The sequence below is a fragment of the Ranitomeya variabilis genome, chromosome 1 (assembly GCF_051348905.1).
Source record: "Ranitomeya variabilis isolate aRanVar5 chromosome 1, aRanVar5.hap1, whole genome shotgun sequence".
In the NCBI taxonomy this organism is placed as follows: Eukaryota; Metazoa; Chordata; class Amphibia; order Anura; family Dendrobatidae; genus Ranitomeya; species Ranitomeya variabilis.
This window is the reverse complement of record NC_135232.1, coordinates 830,193,475-830,211,347: the sequence shown is the minus strand read 5'-3', so window position 1 is coordinate 830,211,347 and position 17,873 is coordinate 830,193,475. Positions and strand designations below refer to the sequence as shown.

The following is a 17,873-nucleotide window of genomic DNA, read 5'->3' as shown; positions in this document are numbered from 1 at the left end:
CCAATGTATAATGGGTTTAATGGCATTTATATGCAAGGACAAGAAAATACCAACAGACAGATCCGAGTGCAAAACAAACTATGTTTGAAAAGCAAATGTATCCCTTTGACCTTAGAGGGGTCTTCAAATTGCTCCAACCTCTGGCGGTGAAGGGGTTTAAGTTAAAAATAAAAAAAACAAAAAAAAAAACATTTTTATTCTTACAAATTTACAGAGTACATTTTTTTTATGAATAAAAACTGGACATCGTTTAATAAAATATCCTTTCACATTTTTAACTCTGAAGGTATAAATGTTAAAACTTTAAAGTTGGATAGTCCTGGCCACATATACTGCAAATAAAATAGGCTATTAATTTGTTTTTGCATTCAGCTACTTTGTCCATGACAAGGGGCCATGTTGAAAAGTAACCAATATAAGCAGGGGAGGGGGATAAAGAAGAAGGTGTCAGGGGGGAAAGAAGGGGGTAAAGATCAGCCAGTATCAAGATAATAACTTAAAAAGAAAAAAAAAAAGTGGTAAATGTAGTAGCAACCTAAAGTATGTATTTACTAACATGATCTAATTCATTTAAGTTAAAGGGTGAAGAGAAAAACAAAACAAAAAAAAAAAAAAAAAAAGATAGTGCCACCTCCGCAGATAGTCAACACTGCAACAGCTAAGCATTTATGGTTTATAAAGTCGGCTGGTATTCACTAAATGACTTACACGTATGCAGCGATTTCTATCGCTCAATGCGACATGGCCATTTGACACCCCCCACCAAAAACGAATAAATAAAAATGGAGGGGCCAAGTTCTTTCACCAAAAATGACCCCAATGGCCATTGGTCAGGGTTAGGCCTTCTCATGTTTAAAGTACTTTGTGCTGCTACATGTCACTTCTCCTGAAAGAAGCAGACTACAAAAACAGTAATCCTTTGTCTGATGCTTTACAGTTTAATATATACAGTACCTGAGAAGTTGTAAATGCAGATAATCTAGCTCAACATTTAATGATTTGAATGTGTCTGTAGTAACCAAACGGTTCCCAAGTGGATGTAATATATCTTCCTAGTTCCTCTTGGGACAGTAACAAGGACAGTAACAAGGTTTGAACAGCTGAGGACACCTATGCACCACAGTAAAGCAAAGCACACGTGGGACAAGAGTGGATGACCCTACAACGAGGAGATACATGTCACAAACTAGGGAGACTGGATGCACATTTGTGTTAGCAAAGACTTTGTGTGCCTCTACATTCAAAGCTAAACTTGATGCAAAGAGACTGCATTAAGACCTTGTTCGGCTGCATGTTTAGCGTATCAGGCCAAAAACAGCTACAAAAAAAAAAAAAAAAAAAAAGCATTTTGGCTCTAAACATGTTTTTTGGCTACAAAGGGGGGGGGGGGGGGTCGGGGGGGGGGAACTTGTACAAAGATCACATGTGAACAAGGCCTTACAGGAGCAGGTCTGGACCAAGTGAGTGGCAGGGCTTTACAAGGCATTTTACTTTGTTTCTGCAAATTTCATAGTCATATGGAATGAAGTTTATTATTGAAAACATATCTACGGAGGCACTTTAGGAATTTAGTAGAGACTACAGTTGATATGTACCTTAAGGAAAATATAGTTTCTTTAGAAGATATATGCATGTGGCACAACCCACACGAAGAAGAGGAATGTAGTCTTTTATTGGTGGAAGAGAGGGAAAGTCCTGTGTTATGATTTATCAAATGGACTACTTAACATGCAGCAGTAACATTTTCAAAAGGGCCCTTTGCTAAAAAGTTTAGATAAGATTGTGTTTGAGAAGCGACCACATTTTGAGACAAAGCAATAAAGTGCATTGAGAATATTCATTTAAAAGCAGTTTTAAAAACATAGCAGCAAGAGAAGAAAATGTTGCAGTTAGAGGCCATTTAACCAGTGCAATACAAATTTTTCAAAGAAAAAAAAAAATCTTTATATATACCAGCAAGACTAACCCCTTCATAGCCAGGTGTTCTGAAAACAAAGTTGAAGACCCTCCTTATAGGTAAGGTACATTGGGCTACCAAGCTACTCTACATTTTGAATTGTGAAACTTCTCAGATGGGAGAGGAGAATTTGGGTGGAGAGTCTTGAAAATGCAGGATAATTGGCCAATGAGAGCTTGTGAAACCCCAAAGAGGTAAACTACTGCTACCCACTCCTTATGGCTACAAAATTGGGGGATAAGAGGAAAACAAAAAAGGAGTGTGAAAAAAAATAAAGGTTTTAAAATATTTCCAATTTGTTTTTGTGTTGGTTGGGCTGCGCCAAGTCTTACATTTAACGCTATTGCGTCTTTCCAACCGACTGGCTTTGAAGAGAACAATGAATGTAATCAGGACTGATTAAGCCAGAAAGACTGGGTTTGGGATTGGATTGGCAAGTAGCATCTTTGGTTACATCATTTTCCTCTATTAGGAATCCTTAAGGATATGAAAATACGAATAGCTTAGGCTACGTTCAGATTTGCGGCTAGCGCCGCAGCGTCGGGCGCCGCAGCGGCGCCGCATGCATCATGCGCCCCTATATTTTACATGGGGGCGCATGGACATGCGGTGCACTTGCTTTTTGCGCCGCATGCGTCCCTGCGGCGCCCGCGTCGGGTCGCGGAGGACGCAGCAAGTTGCATTTTTGCTGCGTCCAAAATCAATGAAAAAAAGGACGCATGCGGCGCAAAAAGCTGCGTTGTGCATGTGTTCACATTTGCGCTGTGCGTTGCGGCGGCGACGCTGCGGCGCACACCGCAAATGTGAACGTAGCCTTAACTGCATTGATAGCCGAATGTAAAATGTGGCAATACACAAGAGCAGTGTTGGGGAGTTGACCAACCAGATATCAGGTTGTGGAAAAAATGTAAAAATCATGACAGAGCTGCAATCAGTCCATCTCAACAATTCTCTTAATAGCCAGTCGGTGTTCAGCCAAAAATGGGTGAAAACAAGGATAGGTAAGCGTTTGTAAACTCTTAAAAGTAATTCAATTTTTTGAATGGAGTCTGGAAAGGGCGTAAAAGCAAGATTGTGCTTTACTTTTAGGAGAGCCAAGGTAGCCTTTACAGAGAAGGGTAAAAACATTGTTGCTTGTTTTCCCTGGGACAATTACAAAGTCGGGTGTCCTTATTAACTACACATTGGAAGGAGTCAACTCAATAAAAAGGGAAAACAGCCTGGTATCTAGCTGCTGTCATCGGTATTTCTTACAAGACAAAGAAAATATGGACAGAGAAAATAAAAAAAAAAAAAAAAAATCTTTTTAAAAAGTAACAAAAATACAGTTGGGGTGGAGGACAGATTCTGTACCAACCCCAATGCCAAATATTGCCTCCCTGCAATAAAATGCAGAACCACGGCTTTGACAGAAGGGAAGGAGCCGTGAAAAAGCAGCTTTAGGTTGGCCATACTTCACTCCTACAGACTCTTACAGCTGTACAGGTCCATGAGAAAGATTGCCAAGCCTCAGTCGGCACTACCTCCTGCTTGGCAAGTGTACCCCATTGATGAGAGGCAGAAGTGGAGGATGGAGTTCCAGCTGCGTTAACAGTGAGAAGTGGTCAGAGGGTACGTGGGGGTGAGGGCAGCCAGGGATGTTGTTCTCTGCCATCCACTGAGGATCTAAAGGCCCCAGGACGCCAAGAACATCCATGTGTGTCTTGGAGTAGAAGATGTAGTCAATTACACCCTAAAAGAAAAAAAAGAAAAAAATTTAAGTCTATAAATACATAATGTACATTATCACTACAGAACTGATCAATAAACAAAAGCAAGCAGGACATGAGGTTTAATGTACCAAAACCGTAACTGACCGAAGAGAAATGTAGATGCCTTACTTGGCAAAAAGTTACCAAGGTATTTGTCACCAGTGCTGGCACACTGAATGTATTCATCTTGCCTTCCAAAAACCAAGTTCCCACAGTATTCTAGAAAGTCACCAGGATGTGTACACCAAATAAAAATATCTGAAAGACCAATCTGGCAGCTATTCGAGCACCTAGTAATAGAGCAAGGGGAATTAAACATGCCTGCACTTCACTGATTCTGCCTCTTCAGTTTTGCACCAAATTGCTTAATTGAAAATGGTGTTCTTAAACGCAGCAACTGAGAAATCTCATCTCACAGGCCAATTGGGCATTTTTCCAGTGTATACTTTAAGGGTATGTGGATACATTGCGGATTTTGCTGCGTATCCGCAGCCGTTTTCCATGAGTTTACAGTACCATGTAAACCTATGGAAAACAAAATCCACAGTGCAAAAAAAATGTGCAGAAACGACCGTTGTTTATTCCGCAGCATGTCAATTCTTTGTGCGGATTCCACAGCGGTTTACACCTGCTCCATTACAGGAATCCGCAGGTGTAAAACCACAGGTGGAATCTGCACAAAAAACGCATAAAGTCCGTGGTAAAACGCAGTGTTTTTTACCTGCGGATTTCTCAAAACAGGTCCAGAAAAATCCGCAGGTGTTCCATCTACGTGTGCACACTTTCACACCCTCCCTCTAAGCAGTTGTCAATCACAGCTTGACAGTGTGAGACTGCTAGTTTGCAATTCACTGTTCCGCAGCTGGTCTAGCAGTGTTTGGGAGTGAGGGGTTGAAGGTTCACACCTATTACAGTATACACTGAATAAATTTTTAGTTGGTTTGGAGGAAGAGATTTCACATATTGCATTTTAAAAGCAAAAAATGTGTGTGAGGCTCTTTGCAATGAGTCAATGCAGCACAAAATAGAAAAGAGCAGCAGCATTCATGGACCTCAGGCATTCTTACAAGGTATTTAACTTAATTTTTGAGCAGGAGACAGGTCCTCTATCCCAATGCATACAAGAGTTTAAGCGTTTCCAATAATGGGCTAAGCATTTACATTATAAAATCTAGAAGTTAACCCTTTACAAGTTAGCTAAAGGAGCACCCTGGAGAAATAGATTACATTTTTGGTTCCTTTATAATGAACATGCCATTCATTGCACTGGTGTTAACACACCATTTGCTGTACCTTACCGATCTCAATGCCATATGTCCTTCTCGAACACAGAAGGGGACAAAGGAGGCTGAAAAATGCAGTTCTAGGTAAGGCTACTTTCACACTAGCGTCGGCCCGTCGCAGTGCGTCTGGCCGACGTACTGACGCATACTGTGAAATAGAAGCACAACGGGGGCAGCGGATGCAGTTTTTCAACGCATCTGCTGGCCACATTGTAATGTCCGGGGAGGAGGGGGTGGAGTTCCAGCTGCACATGCGCGGTCGGAAATGGCGGACACGACGCACAAAAAAAGTTACATAACTTTTTTTGTGCCGACGGTCCGCCAAAACACGACGCATCCGTCGCTAATACAAGCCTATGGAGAAAAACGCATACTGCGGGCAACTTTGCAGGATGCGTTTTTTTCTCCAAAACGACGCATTGCCACGTGCGTCGTACGACGCTAGTGTGAAAGTAGTTTAAGTGAATACCACCAGTATTCTAAACAGCATGTATATTACAATGGGAATATTTGCATAAAAAAACGCAGCAAAAATGCAATATGTGCTAATATCCTTGGAGGGCTCCTTTGGGAACTTACTTTGAAATCAAAGGTGTAATTGGTGTAAGGCATCAAGTTGTTTTCATAGGCGCTCCTCAGCTGAAAGCCATGTGTAATTCTTCCATCTGGGGTCCCATTCTTTCCATTGCAGCTGAAGTTTGAGAGACACTCATTGTACCTAAGCTCCTTAAAGTCCTTATGATTGTCAGCTACTCCTCCATTAGTTAGATATTCCACCACACCTAATATGGGAAAGTGAAGAAAAATAGATAAAAATGGGACTTTCACAGCAGAACTTTATCATGGTATATAGGCCGAAAAAAAAAAAATTAAAAACAGGAACGCAGAGAGAATATCAAATATCAATATCAAAATCAGCAGCAGAAAACTAAAGATAGAACTGGGTTGGAAACAGGACAGGACATTCTGGTATGTCCCATTTTGCAGTTCGTTCCCGCAAATAACTATTGGTACATCTTAGTGGTTATGTGGGCACAGGAACTGTGTTCCCAGAATCACCACTTGGAGCTCAGGATTAACTCAACCATGCTCCTGGCTGTTTAACCATCTAAGGCCGGTTTCACATTAGCATTTGGAGGAGCTGCGGACTTCCTCTGAAGCCCCGCCCTCGGCCGCACCTCTGCCGCTAGCTCCGCCTACTTCTGCATGCAGCCGGCATGCGGCCTGTGTACCCATCTTTAACATTAGGTATGCAGGTCGTGCTGCTGTATGCGGATGCTTCTTCATGCGTCGTTTTGACGATGCGGCGACCAGCGTAGGATGCAGCTTGTAGCAATTTTTTTTTTCCGCATCGTCAAAACGACACATGCGGAAGTATCCGCATACAGTGGCACGACCTGTGTACCTAATGTTAAAGATAAGTACGCAAGCCGCATGCAGAAGTAGGCGGAGCTAGCGGTGGAGGTGCGGCCGAGGGCGGGGCTTCACGGAGTAAGTCCGCAGCTCATCAAAACGCTAGTGTGAAACTAGCCATAATGCTGCAATCAATAGGGATTGAAGAATGTAGAAGGCTGAGATGGATGGGGCTCCCTCATTCCAGATCAGCACCCCAGTAACGTGATAACAAAGAGCCAATGGTAGTCATGGCAGCCAGAGGTCAAGTAATGATCTCCAGGTCTGCGAGCTATGAAGGCCTGTTAGACAGCAGGACAGGGTCTAATAGTTAATTTTTTTTCCCTTGCTTTCAATATTCACATTGCTGGGCAAAATTTCACACCTGCGCAGGCACGAGTCCCGATTCCCCTGTGCAGATGTGATATTTCACCTGGCAAAGCGGATGATGCAAGATGCGTCATCCATGTCAAATAAAAAAATAAATAAATAAATAAAAAAAAGGAGGATGTGAGCTGCAGCTGGGAAGAGGAATGGAGAGGCCAGAAAGGATGCCTATCAGACCGGACAGACATGATTACCATACAACACGGGAGAACTTCACATGGTTTTTGTGGGTTTACAAGAGGAGTCAGGGGGTTCTTTAGTTATGGATTGCAGCACATGCACTGATTAAGTTGATACGTCAACTAAAACTGGCAAAACTGGTCACAAGTTCCCTTTAAAAAAAATAAACAACTTGGCAAAAACTATTTATTCAAACTGCCAAATGAAGTGGAATAAAACACAATCAAAAAGTAATCTGGAAATAGAGATTGCATCCATGTCAACTTCATCTTGTCCTGCAAAAACCACCACACTCGGCTCGGGTCAGTGTAAAAATCCAAAAACGGAAAAGTGTGGCATTAATCTTAGTGTTCAAGTAATAAGAACGCTTTATTCTTAGGGTCAGTGGATGAAGAAAAAAAAAAAAAAAAAACACCACAATTCCCAATATGGTGAAACACTTCAGCGTTAGCACCACAAAGGGACACGGATTTGATTTGAAAATTTGACCTGGTCATTAACCCCTTCACTCCCCCAAGCCCGTTTTCGAGATCATGACCAGCCTAAATTTTACAATTCTGAAATGCTTCAGTGGATTCCATAACTTTTTGCGATTTTTTTTTTCTCTTTAAGGATAGTGGTAAAATATGTTCGATATAACTTGAGTATGCAAAATTTTTCGCCAAATTTCCATTATTTCCCAATTTTCAAACTTCGTTTTTATGCCCTTAAACCAGAGTGTTATGTCACACAAAATAGTTAATGACTAACATTTCCACATGTTTTATCACAATTTGAAATAATTTTTTGTTCGCGATTTCTCATTTTTCCAACAAAATTTACACAACCAAATGTGATGTGGTCCCTTAAAAAATGTGAAGTGAATGAGGGGCTAATATGACAAAAAAAAAAAAAAAAAAAAATACCCAAAAGTGTGACACCATTCTAAAAACTGCACCCAACAAGACAAGTTCACACTAAGTTTTCAGCTTTTTTTCCTGCAGCAAAACCTGTTCTCTTGGCAGGAAAGGAGCTGCAGAAAAGAGTTTACCTTGGCATTCTAGATTTAGCACAAGATCGCAGAAAAACCTGATACCTGCGTTTTTGGTGTTTGTTTTTTTTTTTCTTCACCATTCATTTCAATGGGTGAAAAACGCAAATGCTGAAAGTAGTGACAAGCTCCATTGTGCAAAAAAAGCACGAAAAGCCCAAAACCCTGACAAAAAAACAAACAAAAACAAGCTGTGTGCAAGAGATTTCTGAAATATCACTTTGATGGTACTGAAAACAGCATTTTAAAAAATAAAAAGCTGGAAAAACACCTAGTGTGAACTTCGGCTAAAATGATGTGTATTAATTAACCCTTCAGATACAGATTTTTTTTATTTATTTTTTTTACTTCAGCTTGAAAATTTTCACCAGGGTAACAGGAAAAATTGCACAGCAAATTTTGGGGTCCATTTTCTCCTTAGTATGCAGATACCCAATATGTGGGATTAGTGATGAGAGAAAACTTGTTGCTCGGGTTTTTCCAGAGCACGCTCGGGTGATCTCCGAGTATTTGTTAGTGTTCGGAGATTAAGTTTTTATCACCACAGCTGAATGATTTACAGCTATTAGCCAGCTTGATTACATGTGAGAGTTCCCTAGCAACCAGGAAACCCCCACATGTGCTCAGCCTGGCTAATAGCTGTAAATCATTCAGCTGAGGCGATGAAAACTTAATCTCCGAACACTAAGGGTATGTGTCCACGTTCAGGATTGCATCAGGATTTGGTCAGGATTTTCCATCAGTATTTGTAAGCCAAAACCAGGAGTGGAACAATTAGAGGAAAAGTATAATAGAAACATATGCACCACTTAAGCATTTATCACCCACTCCTGGTTTTGGCTTACAAATACTGATGGAAAATCCTGACCAAATCCTGATGCAATCCTGAACGTGGACACATACCCTAACAAATACTCGCAGATCACCCGAGCATGCTCTGGAAAAACCGAGCAACGAGTACACTCGCTCATCACTAATGGGGATAACTACTGTCTGGGAGCACAGCAGGGCTCAGAAGGGAAGGAGCGCCATTTGACTTTGAATGCAAAATTTGCTGGAATCGCTAGTGGACGCCATGTCTGGTTTGGAGAGCGCTTGATGTGCCTAAACAGTGGAAACCCTCCACAATTGACTCCATTTTGGAAACTAGACCACTCAAGGAATCTAGATGTATGGTGAGCACCTTCAACTCCCAGGTGCTTCAAATAAGTTTATAACATTGAAACCATGAAAATGGAAAAAAAATTCCTGCAAAAATGTTAGTTTTGCCTTAAATTTCTTATTTTCACTGTGGTAATAGGAGCAAAGTGAAACAGTTTGTTGTGCAATTTCTCCTCAGTACACCATATGTGATTGAAAACTACTTTTGAGGTACAGTGCAGACCTCAGAAGGTAACGAGCCCCATATTGGACTACATATTTTGCTGGAATGGTTTGAGGGTGCCATGTCACATTAGCAGAGACCCTGAGGCGCCAGCACAGCAGAAACCCCCTATAAGTGACGTCAAGTTAGAAAAGGTTTAATTTTTTTTTATGGGATTCTGAAAACACTGACCTTGTTGTGCAATTTCTCCGAGTCCACCAATACTATTTAGAGCATCATTTAGTGCAGATTTTACTGCTCTGGTTTGCAGATACCATGACCCATTGCTGTTCTGGCACCTCCAGGAGCTTTCCCAGACTCTCCCCTTAAAACCCCCATCCCAATACGTGACTTCATTTTACAAAGCACCTCAATTAGTTCATCTATGGGTGCAGTGATCATATTGACACCACAGGTGTGTTACAGAATTTTATACCATTGGACAGTGAAGAAAATATTACATTTATGACAAACTTAGCAACAGGTTTTACATTTTCACACATGGAAATGGGCAAAAATGAATCAAGCTGCATCACAATTTCTGCTGAACGCGGCAATACCCCATATGTGGCTGTACCATACTGAATAGCTATAAGGCAAAAGTTGGGAGGAACAGATAGCTATTTGCCTCTTTGAGCACAGATTTTCCAGACTACATACACTTCCTAATCACTAGAAGAGCAGAATCCACCCCCCCCCCCCCCCCCATCAAGTGATCCCATTTTGGAAATTGTACTGCATAGAGAATTTATCTACAGCTGTAGTGATGATTTAACTCTGCAAGATCCACTGTTGCTTGTCTGGAAAATGCCCAGAGTGAAATTTCCTACTGCCGTTGTAGTGCCCAGAACATTATGCCCAGCTTCTGAAGACATGTACCCACCCATAAATTAGGTGGGCTGTCATCTTTACAGAAATGCCAAACATGTGCACGCCAAATACTAAGGCACACATTAGAGCTCAGGGAGAGACATTTGGTTTTAGAAGTGTAGAATTTGCTGAATTTCTTTTGAGGAGCGAGGAACCATTTAGCTTTTCCAGAACCCCCTATATTTCCATTAACAGATGACGGACCTGAGTGGGGACTTGCTTTTTTTGTGGATTGTGTTGAAGTTTATTGGGAACATTTTACATAACGTTTGAGATCACATTTATCCTGTGCTCTACACTGAGCATTTACTGTGGGGTTTCCATCTAAATCTGAGCGACGTAGCCGATGAAACCGCCGAGGGATCCTTTCACTATAATGAGGGAAGCAGATTTACTCTGGACTCCAACTGGCCTTTGCTCAGCGGTGTCCATTTCAGAAGTGCACAAAGCTGGCCCAACACACTTATGAAATCCTAAGACTGACACTGCCGAATCAAAGGTCCTATGGCATCCACAGTAGCTCCATCTGCCTCATTAGAGAAGCTTCTATGGAGGAGGGGGAATAGTCTGAATTAAATTTTAAATATAGAAATAAAATAGTACATTTTATTTTTATAGCGAACATATTCTGCAGTATTTTCCATTTTAGAGGGGACTTGTACAGACAATACAGACATTACAGAGTAACAAATCAGACACCAAGAGGAGTATTGCAATGGTTTATAGCTGTCAGTGCTGCACTGACACATGTTTGTAAGATCATGCTCTGCTCATGGTTTAACTAGCTTACTAGTTCTCACTTTAATTTTGGAAAGAAAAAAAAAACACACCCACCCCCCCTTGAGGAAACAATGCTGTATGTAAAGTTTCACCACTTACCACTACAGGCCTGTTTTGCACTTGTAATACTGACAGGCATCTGGCAAGTGCAAAAATGGCTAATCTAGACCTTCACATTATATAGAATACTCTTTAGTCATCACGACAAGGACATTGGGGCAAGAGTGAGTACCCCAGCTTTAGAAACGTAAAGCCACTATAGACTGAATTATAAAGAATAGCTGTCTGTTTGTGGTGTTAATCAGTGGAAAGGATATTTTGATTGCGCCAAATGGCACAGACTCCGCTCTATTACCCCTTTGCAATCTACCATTACATATAACAGCTTTTAAATCCTTCACCCCGAGCCAATTTTCACCATCCTGGCCAGGAAACATTTTTACAATTCTGATCAGTGTCACATAATGAGGAACGGATTCAACGGATCCCACCAGTTGAGAATTTTGTTGAGATATAACTCCATGGTAGTGGTAAATTTAGGTTGATATTTTAATAAAAGCAAAAGCTATCAAAATATTTGAAAATTGTCACATTGTCAAACTTAACCCCTTAACTACCGCTGATATGCCTTTTAACTGTGGCAGTTACGGGTACTTAAACCTCACAGCCGTTAAAAAGCAGCGGTGTGGTTTAAGTGTATAGCACCCCCCCAGAATCTGAATTTTTCCAGGGTCTCGGCTACCGGGACCCCGGAGAACATGATTCATGTCGGTTTTTACCGACCCTGGTGTTGCGATAGTTGTTAACGTTATAACTGAGTGCAAAAAAAAGTCTGATTTTCCATCTAATTTCGCTCTCCTCTGATGTAATCGCACATCAGATGAGAGAAATGGGTTCCCCCGATCACACCCCCCAAGTCATCCCCTCAGACCGGCATCTTCTTCCGGGAGAAAATGGCAGTGCGCCGGCCAGCACCAATAGGAAATTTTTCCTATTGGTTCATTATGTTCACTGTGGTAGACCCTTTCACAGTGATCAAAATATTAAAAAAACATTTTTTAAATAAAACCCCTTAGTTAGGTAAAAATAAAAAAAATGTATTAATTTCCATTTGGGTTAGGGTTGGGCTAAAGTTAGGGTTGTGATTAGGGTTACTGTGTTGGGGTTAGGGTTGTGGTTATGGTTCGGATTAGGGTTAAGTTTGTGGTTAGAGTTATGGTTAGGGGTGTGTTGGGGTTAGGGTTGAAGTTAGAATTGGGGGGTTCCACTGTTTAGGTACATCAGGGGGTTTCCAAACGCAACATGGCGCCACCATTGATTACAGATAATTTTGCTTTCAAAATGTCAAATGGTGCTCCCTCCCTTCTGAGCCATGCACCCAAACAGTTGGTTTTCCCCACATATAGGGTATCTGTGTACTCAGGAGAAATCGCACAAACTTTGTGGTCTATTTTCTCCTGGTACCCTTGTAAAAGTAAAAAAAAATATTTTCTGAAAAAAGTAAAAAAGGTTCATTTTTCCTTCCACATTGCTTTGGTTCTCGTGAAGCACCAATAAACTTCTTGAATGTAGTTCTGCACACCTCGAGGGGTGCAGTTTTTAGAATGGTGTCACTTTTGGGTATTTTCAGTTATAACCACCCCCCAAAGTCTTTTTGAAAATTGCAAAATTTACCATATTTGTTTTTTTTCCATAAATTAACACAAGTCATATCGAAGAAATTTTACAGTTAACAAAGTATTATACATTTTTATAGCGCCATTTATTCCATGGCGATGTACACTTGAATAAAGGGGGCAAATAGACAAATACATTAAACATGAGCAAAAAACAAGGCACACAGGTACATAAGGAGGGAGGACCCTGCCCGCATGGGCTTAGTCTGAAGGGGATGGGTGAGGATACACTAGGAGAGGGTAGAGCTGGTTGTGCAATGGTTCAGTAGGTTGAGGATCACTGCAGGCTTGTCGGAAGAGGTGGGTCTTCAGGTTCTTTTTGAAGGTTTCTATGGTAGGCGAGAGTGATGTGTTGGGGAAAAGAGTTCCAGAGTATGGGGGAAGCACGGGAGAAGTCTTGGATGCGGGTGTGGGAAGAAGAGATGAGAGGGGAGTGGAGATCTTGAGAGGATCAGAGGTTGCGTGTAGGCAAATACCGGGAGACCAGGTCACAGATGTATGGAGGAGACAGGGTGTGGATGGCTTTGTATATCATTGTAAGGGTTTTGAACTGGAGTCTCTGGGCGATGGGAAGCCAGTGAAGGGCTTGGCATAGGGCAGAGGCTGGGGAATAGCGGGGAGACCGGTAGATTAGGCGGGGAGACCGGTAGATTAGTCGGGCAGCAGAGTATAGGATGGATTGGAGTGATGCCAGAGTGCTAGAGGGGAGGCCAGAGAGTAGGAAGTTGCAGTAATCAATGTGCGGATCCGGGAAATATTTTTGAGTTTCAGACAGCAGGAGGCAAGGGCTTGGATATGTGGCGTGAAAGAGGGCAGAGTCAAAGATCACCCCGAGGCACCAGGCGTGTGGGACTGGGGAAAGTGAGCAGCCATTGACATTGATGGATAGGTCTGGTGAAGGGGTAGAGAGATGGGGGAAACATGATGAATTCTGTTTTGTCCATGTTCAGTTTTAGAAAGCGAGCAGAAAAGAAGGCCAAGATAGAGATAGCAGACAGAGTGGGATTCTGGTAAGCAAGGAGGTGAGGTCAAGTACAATAAGTCAGGAAAAAAAACAAACAAACACAGAATCAGTGGGATCCGTTAAAGCGTTCCAGAGTTATAACCACATATAAAGTGCCAATGGTCAGAATTGTATAAATTGGCTTGGTCATCAAGTACCAAATTGGCTCCGTCACTAAGGGTTTAGATCAGCACTATTTTTGAAACTTTTTTGTTAGCAATCTTTTTTCGCAACACAATTGAAGTGATTGAGGAGCCTTTGTGACAAATAAAACAAAAGTGACACCATTCTAAAAACTTGCACCCCTCAAGGTGCTCAAAACCATTCAAGAAGTTTATTAAACATTTAGGCGCTTCACCAGAATTTAAGCAATGTGGAAAGAAAAATGAAAATTTTAATTTTTACCACAAGTGTTGCTTTTGCCCCAAATTTTTCATTTTTCCAGAAACAAGCAGCAGTGGATGTTGGATTGAAAATTTAAAATCTGAAGTTGTAGTGCTTGTACATTATGCTGCTGGAGACACTCACCCTGTAAATTAAGTGAGCTCTCATTGCTACACAAATGGCAAACATGTGGATGCTTAATGTGGTTTAGGCACACTATGGGGCATTTGGATTTGGAAGCGCAGACTTTACCAACATCCCGAAGAGGGAAAAAAAAAATAAAACAGCAGACATCAACAAGCTTTTTCAGCATCTGTGCTACCGGTAAAGTGGAAACACCCATATTTCCATTGACAGATTTGAGTGGGAATATGAAAACAAAAACAAAGGAATATTTACGGTAGTAGTGTGCCCATGCATTATTGACAGATTTGAGTGGGAATATGAAAACAAAAACAAAGGAATATTTACGGTAGTAGTGTGCCCATGCATTAGTAAGAGAAAAAAAAATCATGTGAAAATGATAATCCTGCAACCAAGAAACTGGACACAATTGAAAATATAGGGACAGTTGGAAATGCACAAAGTGAAAACGAAGAAAGAAGGCCAACCATGAAGTCCATACGTAATGTGGTGAAACCCCAATGGTAGTTCATTAAATTACATCGGGTGACCATATTACTATTACATGACTCTTCCTTTATTATTACTTGAATACACAACTAACATGTCATTTAAACTGTAAAGTGCTGCGGAATAGGTTGGCGCTAAATAAAGATTATTATTGTGCCCCAATACCAACAATATGATATATAGCAATACCATGGCTCTATAGTAACACCCTCTGGAGCAGTCCTGTACAAAGTGTTAAGTAATAATAAAGTGCAACTCCTTGTAGGCACTTTTTATATAATCTTTGGTCTCTTTAATTGATTAATCATACAAGGATACAAGTGTATAATCGCTGTAATTAGCACTAAACATTTAGCCCTTGATCTCCCTCTTTACTAGTCATCCTCATGTCTGATTGAGCAGCCAGGTTTTTAAAAGAATCTGTCACTCCAAAATTCGTTTATTAGCTAAGGCCACTGGCATTAGGGGCTTATCTACAGCATTCTGTAATGCTGTAGGTAAGCCCCCGATGTAACCTGAAAGAAGAACAACAAGTTCGATTATACTCACCCAGGGGCGGTCCGGTCCAGCACCTCCTATCTTCATGCCATGACGTCCTCTTTGATTCCTGCCGCAGCTCCGGCGCAGACTTACTTTATCTGCCATGTTGAGGGCAGCGCAAAGTACTGCATTGCACAGGCACCAAGAAAGGTCAGAGGCCCAGCGCCTGCGCACTGCAGTACTTTGCCCTCAACAGGGCAGATAAAGTACGCCTGCGCCGGAGCAGGAAGACAAGAAGAGGATGTCATCGTAAAAAGATGGGAGGCCCCAGACCGCGACACCCATCAGACCGTACCACAGCGGGACCGCCCCTAGATAAGCATAATATAACCTGTCTTTCGTCGCTTTCAGGTGACATCGGGGTAGCATTACAGAATGTTGCAGATAAGCCCCTGATGGTGGTGGCCGCAGCTTATAGGCAAAAAATGGGGTGACAGATTCCCTTTAACTTTGTGAACATTGATGTCTTCCGTTATTGTCACCTGATGTAATTTAATAAACTACCATTGATTTTTCACTATATTACATAGAGATCTGAGTGGAACAAGATTTTTTTCAGCTATACCATTTTTGTTTACATCTGGCTAACATTTTGATGAAAGCTTAGTTTTCTGACTTCACTGAAGGGGATAAAATAGTGTGACAGTTTTATAGATATGTCGTTCTGTACATGCATAATTTTTTTTTTTTTTTTTTTTCATAAACATACGCATTTATTGGAGTACAAAATACACACACACACACACTTTGATCTCTGGTACAATGCATTGCAAGCAATGCACCACACTATACCCATCAGTTTGACAGGGGTAGAACGCCTTCCCGCTTTGTAGATCATGCTCCTGGCCTGGTTTATCAGGCCACTGAGCTGACAGACCAGGTGGTCATTTGACCTCCTGCTGTCATAGCTACCTCTGGCCCTTGCAGTCAGGTAGGAGAGGGAGTCGTACTCCTAGATGCAGCAATCGCTTCATTTAGAAGGGTAAATGCCCACACTGCCCCAGGCTGTGACAGCCAGAGCTCTGCTATCAATTAAAGCACCACTCAGGCATTTTCCCCAGTCCAGGAGTGGCGCTTTAAAAGTAAGCTCCCTGCCCTTGGTCATACTCGCCCACCGGCATTGTCAGTTTTCCGGTGCCGCTCCTGGCATGCAGTGTTCTCTTGTAAGCGCAGCTTCTGACTGGCCAGAAGTCAAAAGCTACATCAGGCTCTCAATGCAAGTCTATGAGAGCCAGAACAAGGCTCTCAGACTTATTGAGAAGCGACCACCGCACAAGCTCCACAAAACGAGCTGCTGACAGGTCACTTTTTGCTAGAAAATAAAGCTGGCAGAAGAGTATGAGACAGGGAAGTTACATTTAAAAGCACCACTTCATAGGTGCAATTAGAAGAAAAAAAAAGCACCACTCCAGCGTTTGTTTTTTAAGCAGAGCTGCCGGCAGAAATGGTGTGGGCACAGCTTATGGTTTCACACACGTGTATGCCAATTTGAAGGCACTCCTTCCAGATCATCAGGAAAACTTACATCAAATGTTGTGAAGAGTGAATATAAAGCAGATGGCACTAAGGAGGATATCACAACCCAAGTAGATCTTCAGGAGATCACAACCTCAGTAGGTGACAATTTTACCTGAATCTGGCAACGAGTTCAAATCAGCACATAAGACAAAGGGGATGGAATTTGGATCAGGTGCAGGGCTGCCAGGTCTGCTTGCTGCCTTTTCAATAATGCTTTTAAGTTCTGAGACAAACATCATAGTTTGGATAAGCTTGACATCAGAATATTCTGGGTCCCAGTGCATGTGGGCATTAGCTACCATAAGAAACTGTTTATCCGAATGATGAGTTTTCAGGCCTGAGTGGTCAAACAAAAAAAAAAAAACGAAACATGTTATTTCAATTTGTAAAAGACAAACAACCATTCTTAAAAAAAAAAAAAATCATAGGATTACAATTTTTGGTTCTATATAGCTTTAAAGGGGCGGAGGCGCGGTCCCAGGTATAACTGTCCTCAGTGCGGTAAGTGACTGCCAGCCACTATATGGTGATGATGTTTTGCAGGAGCGGGCATATTGTTTTCATATTGCTAATATGTACCATCTTTACTTTGTGCTACTTGCAGCAGCTTCTGTACACTAGCTAATTGGCTGACTATTGATCACTATAGATTACTACGATAATATATGTTCCGCACCTTTACCATGTCTAATCCAGGTTTTTTCGTTATGTTTATTTAGTTTTTATAGTTTAGTTCGCATTTTTGCTAATTTTTTATTATTATCTATCTGGTTTGGACATTATCCTGGGCACGCGCCTCCTGCTCTTTGTCCAGCATTTTTCCTGAGGTGTCATTTTCCCTCCTTACATTTTGGTCATGTTAATCACCTAATAAAGTATATTCATTTTTCGGAATATTACTTGTTGGACCGTTATTTCATCGTTTTCTTTTTAAGTGGTTTATAGCTTTAAAGGGGTGGTCTGGTCTTAAGCTACAGCCTGCACAGTCGCTTCTCAAATTGAAAGCAATGCGGCCATGTGCCAACTAGATGGGTTCAGCCTCGCTCAATGCAAATGTATTAAGTGAAGAGGGACAGCGTGGTCAGAAGTATGCAAAACACATGTAAGGTCGCATGATGACCAGCTC

General features: G+C 41.6%; 1 protein-coding gene across 2 annotated transcripts in view; it reads right to left on the bottom strand.

Annotated features, from left to right (window-relative positions):
• The window catches only part of CNOT6L (CCR4-NOT transcription complex subunit 6 like), a 67,235-nt gene continuing 49,362 nt past the window's right edge, over nucleotides 1-17,873 (bottom strand). The window contains exons 10-13 of one of the 2 annotated variants that reach the window (XR_013218253.1): nucleotides 16,860-17,084; nucleotides 5,571-5,773; nucleotides 2,772-3,689; nucleotides 1-2,459 (exon numbers count right to left, since the gene is read on the bottom strand). Coding sequence is in view for 1 of the 2 variants with exons in the window: in XM_077275586.1 (XP_077131701.1) it covers nucleotides 3,477-3,689; nucleotides 5,571-5,773; nucleotides 16,860-17,084 (641 nt within the window). In the remaining variant the exon portion in view is untranslated. Of the gene's footprint in view, nucleotides 2,460-2,771; nucleotides 3,690-5,570; nucleotides 5,774-16,859; nucleotides 17,085-17,873 lie in introns of those variants that run through there. The other variant, XM_077275586.1, reaches the window with a different exon arrangement.